This window comes from Malaclemys terrapin, chromosome 12 (assembly GCF_027887155.1).
Source record: "Malaclemys terrapin pileata isolate rMalTer1 chromosome 12, rMalTer1.hap1, whole genome shotgun sequence".
Classification (NCBI taxonomy): Eukaryota; Metazoa; Chordata; order Testudines; family Emydidae; genus Malaclemys; species Malaclemys terrapin.
This window is the reverse complement of record NC_071516.1, coordinates 17,123,355-17,135,798: the sequence shown is the minus strand read 5'-3', so window position 1 is coordinate 17,135,798 and position 12,444 is coordinate 17,123,355. Positions and strand designations below refer to the sequence as shown.

Here is a 12,444-nt window from a genome sequence, read left to right as displayed (position 1 = left end):
AGCAAAGAAAGGAGTTTTTAAATTAAGGGCTAAGACAGTGTGGAGGGGCACACAGTTCAGACAGAGACATCCTTTAGGGGAGGATTTGTTTAAGGCAGGGGTTCCCAAACTTAGTTTGCGGCTTGTTCAGGGTAAGTCCCTGGCAGGCCACGAGACACTTTGTTTACCTGAGCGTCTGCAGGTACGGCCGCTCGCAGCTCCCAGTGGCCGCGGTTCGCCATTCCCGACCAATGGGAACTGTGGGAAGTGGTGGCCTAGCCCACGCCGCTTCCTGCAGCTCCCATTGGTTGGGAACGGCGAACCGCAGCCACTGGGAGCTGCGAGCGGCCGTACCTGTGGACGCTCAGGTAAACAAAGCGTCTCGTTGCCCGGCAGGGGCTTACCCTGAACAAGCTGCGAGCCAAGTTTAGGGGATTCTCTTTATTGTTGGTTTTCAACTTGTGGTCAAGATAGTTAAGTCCAAAGCTGACTGTGAAAAGTTACAAAGGGTTCTAGTAATTCTACCCCTGTCAGTCCCAGGATATTAGAGAGACAAGGTGGGTGAGGTAATATCTTTTATTGAACCAACTTCTGTTGGTGAGAGAGACAAGCTTTCGAGCCACAGAGAGCTCTTTAGGTCACTATTATAGTGACCATAATGCCACTATATATATAAAAAAACCTGAGGGAAAGCTTGTCTCTCTCACCAACAGAAGTTGGTCCAGATGAAATTCCATGTTGATAAGTGCAAAACAGTGCACATCGGAAAACATAATCCCAACTGTACACACCAAATGATGATCTCTACATTAGCTGTTACTACTCAAGAAAGAGATCTTGGAGTCATTGTGGATAGGTCTCTGAAAACATCTGCTCAATGTGTAGTGGCAGTCAAAAAGGCTAACAGAACGTTAGGAACCATTAGGAAAGGGATAGATAAGATAGAAAATACCATAATGTCACTATATAAATCCATGGTATGCCCACACCTTGAATACTAGATGCAGTTCTGGTCAGCCATCTCAAAAAAGATATATTAGAATTGGAAAAGGTACACAGAGGGGCAGCAAAAATGCTTAGGGATATGAAACTTCTTCTATCTGAGGATAGATTAAAAAGTCTGGGACTGTTTAACTTGGAAAAGAGACGACTAAAGGGAGATACAATAGAGGTCTGTAAGATCATGAGTGGTGTGAAGAAAGTGAATAAGGAAGTGTTATTTACCCCTTCACATAACACGGGAGCCAGGGATCACCCAATTACATTAATAGGCAGCTGGTTTAAAAACAAAAAAACTTAAGGATGAATCTCTTCACACAATGCAGAGTCAACCTGTGGAACTTGTTACCAAGTTATGTTGTGAAGGCCAAAATATAATTGGGTTAAAAAAAGAACTAGATAAGTTCATGGAGGATTGGTCCATCAATGGCTATTAGCCAAGATAGCAAGGGATGCAGCCCCATACTCTGTGTCACTAAACCTCTGACTGCCAGAAGCTGGGACTGGACAACAGGGGATGAATCACTCGACAATTGCCCTGTTCTGGCCATTCCCTGTGAAGTATCTAGCATTTGCCACTGTCAGAAGACAGGATATTGAGCTAGATGGACCATTGGTCTGACCCAGTGTGGCTGTTCTTATGAAAATACACTAAGGGATAAAACCTTTTTCATCAGGGCCGGCTCTGGCTTTTTGGCCGCCCCAAGCAAAAAAAAAAAAACAAAAAAAACAAAAACCTGCGGTGCGGCCGGAGCACAGGTGCAGGGGGACCGGCTTGGGGGGGGGGGGGGGGGGGGGGGGAGAAGGAGCGGGCGGGAGAGAAAGAGAAGGGGGTGGCCAGGGCTACAGCATGGGCGCTGCCACGCGGCCCCTCCCGATGTGCTTCCGCCTGCCGCGAGGGCTCTGCTCCGGTCGGCGGGGAGGGAAGGAAGAGGACTGCCTCTGGTTCTCGGCGCCGCTGCCCCCTACAGGGCGGCCGGAGCGGAACAAAAAAAAAAAAGCGGCCGTGCCGCCCTAGCATTGGGCAGAAGGCCGCCTCGAACAATCTGCCGCCCCAAGCACCAGCTGAGCAAGCCCTGCTTGTCATTTTAAAATATTGTAAAAGCATGACTAAACCAACATTTATGTGAGTAACTCTATTGAAAATGTAGGGATCTAAAGTAATGACTATAACCCAATCTAATTACAAATAGATCAACACAAAATAAAGTAACCCCCATGGAAACACAAGCAAGATTCAGGATGGACTAAGTCATATACAAATCAATAATAGCTAGTCCCGTGTTGCTGAGGGAGGCCACTGGCACCTCAATCATGAGAGGCAGGTGAAAGTTGTTTAAAGGAACAAGTTCAAAACAAAAGCAAAAGGTGGAGTGGTCAGATTTATAAGGGTATTCCAATATGTCTGATCTTTTTAGGGTAATACCATTGAATCTGAACATTTATCAGAACTCACAGAGGAAGAGTATGAAGCCCACTACATAAAGCGCCAGGATCTCAAAGGCTTTATGTGGCTTGATGCCAGGTATTTGAATCCGTTCTTCACAAGGCGGCTCACACAGGAGGTGGGTTCTGCTTGTTTTGTTGTTCTGTGGTAAGTGTTGGCATAGTATTTTGTGGAATTCCATTCAAAGGCTTGCAACTTTTGAGTTGGGCATAGTGAGGTGACCAGTCTTACTTGTTTATTGAGAGTTGACTGCCTTGTAAAATGCTAATTTGATTTAAGTTATCACTTTTCATGGCTTCCAAAGTTTGTAATAAATGTACAGAAGTGTGAGCTTTTATTAAACTCTTCTTTAATGTTACAGACTAAGATACCTATGTCAACAGTTTGGTTACTAAACTTAGGCTTAGTAGACATTTGTGCCTAAAAATGGAAGCATCAGACCTGGCAAAGCTAAAATGTTAGTGTAAAATGTTGCCCACACACATGCATGCTTTTTAAAAACCCTATGGCACAAGCAGGTGCAGTACTGGTTATACCCAGGGCCCCGTGTATATTGCAGCTGTGGGATTTGCTGTAGAATTCACCCCTTGTCACAGAGTTGTGCACTGGAATTGCAGCTCTCACTTAAAAAGTTTCTGCTCCTTCTCCTTGTGAAGAGAACTTTGAAACTGTGACTCGAAAGCAACCTGATGCCTCTGCTTCAGGCTCTCTACAAATTATGACAGAGGTGTGAACTGCTCTACTCTTCTCACTCCGAGCCCCGTAGACTCTGGGATTCTGCGGCCACAGATTGGGCATTTTTCCCCACATGCTGTGGAATTCAGCATTTTTTGTTGCAGAATTCACCGTTTTGCTGCACCGGGCATGTTTTATTTTGTCTCTGGGCCCTGGTAAACCTGCTTTCAGGCTACATCTTGCTCTGCGCCTTTCCCTGCAAGAGAAAATTAATTAGATTCCAGGGCATGCTCCCTGCACTGTTCCATAGAACCAGGCAGTGCGGGGGTTGGGAAACCAGAGCTAGAGTCCATCTTGTGCCAGGGAGCCAGAATATAGGCTGCCGGGAGAACAGAGCAGCATCCAAGGCCTGGGAAGATAGAATGAGCCACTGAAGCTGACTACAAGCTTCCTGCTTCAACCTGACGTACATGCAAAGAAAGGCGATTCGGAGCCAGGCCACCCAGAAGACATTACTGCTGACAGCTCAGCTCTGTGGGCCTCTGGAGAACACGGGGGGGAAAAGTCTGCCATCAGAAATAATCGTTGCTGAAAATAACCACTGACGGATTGTACGTTGATGTTTATTTTCCACTGTGAGCATAACTGTGTCTACGCTTAGGGACAGGAGCGATAGGAATGAAGGGTATTTAATGAAGATATAGTAAATCGTCACTCTCACTCACACAGTGCTGTATCTAAACAGCAATTTTGATTTCCTTTTGCCTTAGGACCTACATCATGGACGCATACAGATGAAAAGTCTCACCAACAAATGGTATGAAGAGGTGCGACAAGGACCCTCAGGGTCTGAAGATGATGAACAGGAGCTGCTATAGCAGGCTAGAGGAGGAGGATTGTAACGAGTTTATGATAGAGCACCAAAAACTAGATTTAAGTAACAAAAGATTCTGACTGTACAAAAGCCCAGGGTATTAAGAATGAAGACTTCCCACTGCAGGTCCCACCATGTGCTGGTGTACTTAGGTTTCACAGAACCATATACACTGTACTTCATAAGACCGGTCGCTGCAGGACCCCCCCTACAGTAACACAAAAGCAGAATGTGGGCGGAGGATAGAGCTGTACCTTTTAATTCTGAATATCACAGCATTTGTAAGTTTCACTTAGCCCATTCAAAACTGCATTGAAATAACCTTGAAGAAGAGTGTCGTCCATTCTGATGTAAGCTGTAAATGCATGTTACAATACAGGTTCCATAATATGGCTCCACAAAACAGAATGAGTTGCACTTTATTGTATACTTTAATACTCATTCATATCTTGGGGAGTCATGATGGTTTATACTGTGAATTTGTGCCAATAAGAATAATTGAATCTTTGTCTGGACCAAAACTGTAATTTGCATATTATGGATCCAGAATGCATAGTGAGCCCCCAGACAAGAAGCAGATGTTGTGCATGGACAAAAGCACCAGAACCTTTTAAATACTCTGTGTGTCTGCCATTGTTGTTTTTTTAATGTTGAAATGACTTAATCCACAGTACTTGACATTGCCTAAAGTGTGTTTTTAAATGAGAAAGCGTAGAACTGGATTTGAAATCCATAAATTTTTTTACTTATCCCCCCACCACACACACACACACACACTCCTGTAACTTATAAATAGTTACACTTTTTTAACAAAAATTATAATAAAAAAGGTTGCTTCTAGCTACAGGCTTTGAATCTCAGGAAGCAGCCGTTTTTGCTTTGCCTAAATTCCTAAAATATCCCTAACACGCCTGAGGGTTCATGAGGAATGTAGGGAGGTTTTTAAATTCTAGAGGCATCAGTAGCAGGCTTTTCCATATAGTTTTTTTGGAAACACAGAAAAAGCCCCCAGAAAACCTAACCTAGCGGTGAAAGACTTTATTATGCATTGCTGCAGCATCCTCTGTTGGGAAATGCCAGACACTTAGCAGTCCATTAAGTTGTCCTGCTACTTTAATTTTTTTATGGTCATAGTAGTGTGTAAAAATGATCAGCACTGTTTTGCTTTTCCCACATGCAATGGACCATTTGTTCAGAACTGCACACACACAAGTGTGCACCTTTTCATGGTGCACACTTACTGTGTTTCAGCTACAGTAAATACAAATTTTTATTGCCTCGTTGGTCATTTGCACATGCTTTAAAAAAAAAAAACTTTACCGAGCATTTTCAATCATGGATCTATTGTATTTTTTCTGGACAAATAAAGGACACTTCAGGAATGTGTTCAAAAAGCATAAATGCTCAAAATCCTAAATATGGATTGACTTACTAGTTTTTCATATGTGTGTGTGTTTGAAAGCTAGTCCTGATGTTTAAGAAAAAAAAGTACAGCTGTTTCTGGCTAATCTCTCTGGTGAGCATTCTGTACTTTCGAGCCACCATTAGTGGTATCTGCATCCCCTAAATCAATACAGATTAAGGTGAATAGGGAAGTGAATTAAAGTTTTGGTTCCCTTTTCTACATACCCACTTTGAAACAAGTCTAGTGGCCGCACTCGAAGCTGGCAGCTTTCCAACAGCTGTAAATTAGACATGCTAAAGTTCGGCATTGATATCTGATTAATTTAGCTTTGAAGCAGAGCATTACTAAATATGTGGGCCTCCTAAAGCTATGCCCCATGCAGAAGCAGAACTGTTAGAGAATGTGCTCTCACCAATGAGGGAGACAATGTGTGATTTGCATGATGCTGCCATTAAAAGGTTGATTGTATAGTCCAGCCCTCCTCACTTTAATTTCAGACTCAATTCTGCATTTTCACTTGAAAAATAATTAATCTTACTAGGAAAGAACACTTTTTTGGGGGTAACAAATCAAGAAACCTCTCTCTGCTAATCAACCATGACATGCACTTTATTTCCTACCCTTGTACGTGAACAGAATTTGGCTTCATGCTTTATAGAACTGGAACATGCTGCGTAATGTGAGCATGAAGGGGAATGAACTCAGATTATTTCCAGTGTTGAGTACTGAAGAATCACATCTTGCTTGTTGTCTGGGAGGAGAACAGATCTGTAAAGAATCCTACTAACCAGGCTGAAGGAAACTCTAATATTAGATCTTTGTTCCTAGTTCAGAGTTAAGGGTATATGCTTGAAAACATTTTTTAGGATGTGCAAATGCTAGCTGCAGTACTATAAGGTAGGGGTGTGTGAGAGAGAGCGAGGAAAATGTAAATTCCACTTTATAATACAGCTATTTCCTCAGGTGCCCATCCAGACTACGCGCCCGTTTGTATGGTTTTTTATGGGATGTCACACTTGCTCACGAAGAATAGTTTAAGCTGTGGGGGCTAGGAACCTTTTGCGGTTGCTGAGTATATGAGGATCGCTTTGCCAGATACATATGCTCTTGGCTTACAGGAGAACGGTAGAAATTGTGGTGGTGTTGTTTTTTTTTAAAGACAGGTGAGACCCAGCTTTCCCCGTTCAAACAATGGGCTGCATGTTAGACAGCAGTTTCTGTTGTTTTGATGCACTATGGTAACTAAATAATTGAGGTAAATTGTCAGTTCTTGGAGGTATTTTTTCATCCTTGAGATGTCAATCATTTCAGCTTTCTAGTAATAAATAGCAGCTATTGTCCTGATTTACCTGTTCCTAAGAATTGTGTGGTGTAGAACACAATGGTACCAATTCTTGGCTACGCCTGCATAGTGCACTGTGCACCTCCAGATGGAGCAGGAGAGCTGCAAAGACAGTTTTAAGTCACTCTGTGCTCCCTTTGTGCCAGACATAACTTAGGGCACCCTGAAGGCAGCTTTAAGATACGCTGGCTGCCAAGAGCCCCAAGGGACTGTTATGGCACCCAGGGACTGCCAAGGTTTAGGGAAGTCTTGGCCATACCTCTTGTTCTGTAGACATTCCACAGGTTAGCTGTGGAGAGAAGGAGTGGCACGTGAGCTGCTATGTTGCCTCTTGCATCACTGAAGTCCCCTGATTGCCCTGTGGCCATTAGGATGGGTTTAGAGCCACTTTGTAATGGTGATGCAACATAAAACAGCCGAAGATCAGAGCCACTGTTCTCAGTTAGCTAGTTATTTCACTGAAAGACGAGGCAATCTATAAAATGAATAAAGGTTCTATGCTAATATATTGGACTTTTGTGGAAGTTAGAGATCATGATAAATTGATCATTTCCTGCCCTCTGCTGGTAATTTTTGAAAATACAGTTGGATCTAAATTAGGAAACATTTGCTGCGAATAATTTAATACACATTAAATGGATGCAATGAACTGATATTTTCTGAATTAACGAAAGCAGCCTGAAACTCCTAATTTCAAGGCATATTTACTTTATTTAAATGTAAAAAGCAACGGTGCAAAAACTTTAACAATGAGATCCTATTTAGTGGATTTATCAAAGACTTGCATCTGAGAGGAAAGGATGGGTTTGTGGTTAAGGCACATCACTGGGGAGTCAGGACTCCTGGGTTCTAGTCTAGCTTTGCTGCAGACTCACTGTGTGACTCTCAGGCAAGCCAGTTAGCCTTTGTGTGCCTCAGTTTCGTTAGCTTATTCTGATTTTTCTTTATTTGTGCCTTTAGGATTGTAATCATTTCAGAGATCTGTTTGTCAGCCATGACCCACCACTGCCCAGCTCTTTGTCCATTTGCAGGACTATAGAACTGAGGTGCCACTTCGGGTAATATTTGAGAGCTTCAGAGACACTGAGGCAGGCTTTGTGTGAACCATTCTGAACATCATGTTTTAGTCTTGCTTCTTGCAGTAACTGGGTTTTTCTCTGACCACAAGACAAGACAGGGAAGAACCCAGTTCTGACATTTTATGGTGATGACTGATTTGTAGGTACATTTATAAATGTGTTGGCTTTTCTGTGGCATTGATCACTCTATTGTGGGCAGCTCAAACATGAACAGATTTATCTTTACAACACTTCTGTGAGGAAGGCCTGTATTATTACTCCCTTTTCACAGAGGGAACCGAATTACAGAGAGATCAGTGGCTTGCACAGGGTGCCACACAGAGTAGTGTGGCAGAGTAGTGAATTGAATCCAATTCCCAGTCCGATACCACAACTGCAACCCCATCCTTCTGCTGGGATCTCAACTTTGAGTAGCTTTCATTTGAAAAGGGAGCAGAAATCATGTTTAAATGGAGACTGTCAAGGTGCAATGATGAAGAGAATGTCCTCTCACCTTTTGAGAGCACTGTTAAGATCTGCCTCAAATCCAGTGTTTGCTCGCTTTCTCCAATCATCCTCGTGTGCGTTTGTCTAGTTAGTTCTTGTGCCACTTGCTGACCTTACTTCTGACTACTTCTATCGCTCAATCCAATTTAGTCTGAGTCCTCCTATCACAAATATGAGCAATAGGTCTTGGAATAAGATCAGGGTTATAAACGTGTTTGCTAAAAGGGTGGTACATGAGGGCAGGTGTCTGAATGTAGGGAGTATCATTCTTGCCAAGTTGACACAAGCAGGCTAACAATTCTCAGCTAACAGCTTTTCTTTACAATTGGGCATGTCTCTCTGAACAGCCTGTTTCATGGTCCATAGATAAAGGATTCTGTAGCATCAGCAGAAAAGTTTGAGCCAAAAGCTAGGATTTGCTTCTCCTCCATGTACCACCAGAAATTACGTTCTAGCAACATGAAGACATTGAGACTGCCATTGCTGTAAAAAGCCCCCTCTCCACCATACCGAAGACACAAAAACGTACAGCTTTTACGAAAAATTCTAAACTGTTGACAGTGATATCCCCTATCCACCTCCCCCCTGCAACATCCCCAGTCAACGTATGGCCAGATTTTCCTGGGAGTTACACTGGCATAACTCCATTGAATTTGACCACTGTAGAAAGCAGATTCCAGAGCAAAACAGCTGTCCGCTGACAGCACCCTGCCACTGGGCCCTAGACATTCTGATCCAGGCAGCATTAGCAAAAGACCTTTTATACTATCTCTCAGCAATTCTACAGCTCCTGTCATCATAGTAGGTCGGTGTCTGAAGTAGACAGGACCAATCGGACTGGGAAGATCAATAGCAAGATCTTGAGTTATAGTTGGAAGGGACTAGGGTGGTTGTGCAATATTGGGAAAATCAATGCAAAAGCTTGTAAATTAATATAACATTTCTGGATAGATTTGGTGTCTCCGTTGCCTTGGAGATGAACTGATTGTCACAGTTCCAGCTCGAATGAACAACAATTTACCTTATCACTGCCATGCATTTTATTCAAAGAGGCACGATGAACATTTTGGCTTGGCTGTATTTCAGCGTCAAACATTTCCCATTGCTCAGAGCTTCCACTCGAACTGCTAAAGGAAATGGCTAGCGTGAGTTGCACTATTTTAGCCGTAGAGTTTCTTTGAAGGTGAGCAAAGCACACTGCTAGTCAGCTTTCTTGGAGGTGAAGCTGCCCTTGTTGCTTCTATTTAACAGTTTTTAGTAGAAGTTAAGCTCAGTGATCAGTTTTCAAGGGTTAATATTTTTCACAGAGATCACTGATGGACAGGGTGGACAACTGAGAAAACAGTTGGTTAGTCTTGAAACTCAAATGGAGTGGGGAGGGAGATGGCAAAGGAAGGTTATTTGCACGACTCTGAGATTTTGTAGTCAGAGCTTTGCTGTAAAGCATAAGCACAGAAGGAAACCTGGTCATACAAATACTTTCGCAGCCCCTGCCAACCCTAGCCTCTGTAGTGCTTGGTAAAGCAATATACTAGAGTGAGCTGAATGAAGCCTACAGATAAATAACTTTTTACTGGGTTGGAATCACAGGCTTCCTGTTTTATCTATGCTCAGCAGCTAGTGTATATGAAAAATGTACAGTTATATGCTCACCAAGAGATGCTCAAAACTGAAGCATGATCCTACACTCTCTTCACCCATTTTGTAATGTATCACCAATAAATCCAAGGGGGCATTTGGTTCCGTTCTGTTCTGTATCATTTGAAACTGTTTCTAGAGACGTCCTGTACAAATTCTAGGGGTTCCACTACACCACGTTTCCATGCACTTGTGCACACCTGGGTATTAAATAGCCCACAAAATGTATCCAGACTGTTTTTAAAAAAATGGATCTTGAAAGGCTGCAGTGATTTAAGATAGTCCATGTGAATAGCACTGCTGTATCAGGGTTCATGCTGCAGTGTGTAATCACGTGAATGAGGCTATAATGATATACAGCCCTGGCTTTGAAATGAGTAGCTTATCGCAATTAAGAATTTACTTTCTAGTTTAATGGAAATTGAGAGAGACATTCTTCTATTGGAGTACACATAGAATCATAGGACTAGAAGGGACCTCAAGAGGTCTTCTAGTCCGGTCCCCTGTACTCAAGGCAGGACCAGTTATTATCTAGACCATCCCTGACAAGTGTTTGTCTAACCTGCTCTTAAAAATCTCGTATGACAGAGATTCCACAACCTCCCGAGGTAATTTATTCCAGTGCTTAACTACCCTGACAGGAAGTTTTGAAGCCCTTTAGAATAAATGGGAACTCGTGTCTAAAGCCATGTTCATCTGGTTGAGGATCTACACAAATCTAAATACACAGATTGTAATTATTTGGCTCTATAACGCTCTGGAGAGATCCAGAGGAGTTGGGATGGGGCGAGGTTCACACCATAATTATTGTATTTAAACTTTGACACTAATGGAACAGGGGAAATAACTACCCCTTCCCCTCATGTCATTTTATTGCATGACCCAGAAGTTTTGCTTTTGATTGTATTTTTGCAACAATAGCCAGTTCTGCTGTGCAACATGTAAAAATTGATCTTTCAGCTTTTGAGCAACACTCTATACAACTTTGCAGGTTTTTCTGCCAACTTTCCTTCCCCCCCCGCCCCACTTTGCAGTGAAAAATGAACACCTCCAATGTTGTATATACTTTGAAGGACAAATGGAATCTGGGCTGTGCAAACAAGTTTCTCCAGCACTTTTTAATACAGCTTTAAGTAATTGGTGTTGCATCCAAACAGAAGTTATATTGATGGTCATTTTCTCCAAATCCTGAATTTCAATGAATGTCACAGTAAATACATTCCATATCTAAAACACAGTTTAAAATCCAGCTGTGACAACTGTATTCCCAGCAAATTATTCAGGCCTTTTACTCAAATGACATGTATGAAAACATACATTTCAATTTCTGCTCAAGTTGATAGTGGAGAAATGCAGGACTGGTGAAGGAAGCTGATAGTCAGGCACTTGTTAACACTGTATAGATGTTTGTACCAAAGTGATTTTAAATTACTTTATTTGCATGCATAATCATGGTCTACTTATGTGCAAATTAAACCCACAATTCTGAGAATCTGGGCACAGATAGCTTTTGAAAATTGCCTTATGATTGTAACTGGGGTCTCTGTTTCAGTCTTTATCAGATTCCTGCCTTTGAGAAATGGTTCTTATTGCAATGAATTTTTTAGTAAATTTGTGTTATTTATAAGGGGTGTACAGAATCCAAACAGACATATTTGTCTGAGCAATATAAACTTCATGGAGTTGTAAACTGAATAGGACATTTATTTATTTTGAAATAAAAGTTATAACCAGAAAACTGCAGTAATGTGTCTTATTCCAATACTACAGGATGTGTAATGTGATGTAATTCTGCTTCATACTATTCATGATTTATTGCTGTTTCTGTGGGGTTCACTCTTCTAGTGTCCGAGTGCTAAATACAACTGAAGTAGTGTGGTGTAGCTGCAGTTTGTGTCATGCTGGTAGAAATCCGAGATAGAAAAGACCAAATAGTCTACTTCGCTACCAGGCTGGATTGTTCTGTCAATACTTTCCAGATGTGCATGGTGGCCCTCACCCCACATGCTGCCCATCTCCCCCTTGCAGACATGAAATATGTGGTGTATTGGATTGGGGCTGCTATGTTGTTATGACCCTGCTAGCTCTGAGCTCAAAAGTTAAATCTAGTTTTACCTGGGGTTGATGGGGGTGGGTGGTCAGTATCATGTATTCTACAGTTCTCCCTTCCTTCCTTGTTTACTTTAAAATGTCTTGAAATCCAGTCTTGTTGTATTAGTTAAGTCCTGGAACTGTACATCAAGTTTAAAATAAGTGTTGTTGGGAAAAGCTATAGAAAAACTGAGGTGGCTCAGGTGAGGGCTTAGTTAGAAATAAAGCCTTTTGTCTTGAAGTCAAGGTTCAAATCCTTTTAGACTCCTTATCTCACAGAGGTTTGATATTGAATGTGACATGAGCTGGTGAGCTCCAGACAATTCTTAGTGGGCTGATGCACACCCTTTCCAGCAGTAGACCATGACTGAATTAGCCCTGCTCTAGAGGGTAGATTATCATTTTTTGTCAAGATCCAAATTTCTTGGT

At 42.2% G+C, this 12,444-nt stretch overlaps 1 protein-coding gene across 2 annotated transcripts in view; it reads left to right on the top strand.

Annotated features, from left to right (window-relative positions):
* The window catches only part of SLC9A8 (solute carrier family 9 member A8), a 50,582-nt gene extending 38,920 nt beyond the window's left edge, over window positions 1–11,662 (top strand). Inside the window, exons 15-16 of one of the 2 annotated variants that reach the window (XM_054045969.1) lie at window positions 2,397–2,543; window positions 3,871–11,662. In XM_054045969.1, coding sequence (XP_053901944.1) covers window positions 2,397–2,543; window positions 3,871–3,978 — 255 coding nt within the window. In that variant the 3' untranslated portion in view covers window positions 3,979–11,662. Of the gene's footprint in view, window positions 1–2,396; window positions 2,544–3,870 lie in introns of those variants that run through there. The other variant, XM_054045970.1, reaches the window with a different exon arrangement.
* Window positions 11,663–12,444: the final 782 nt, after the last annotated feature.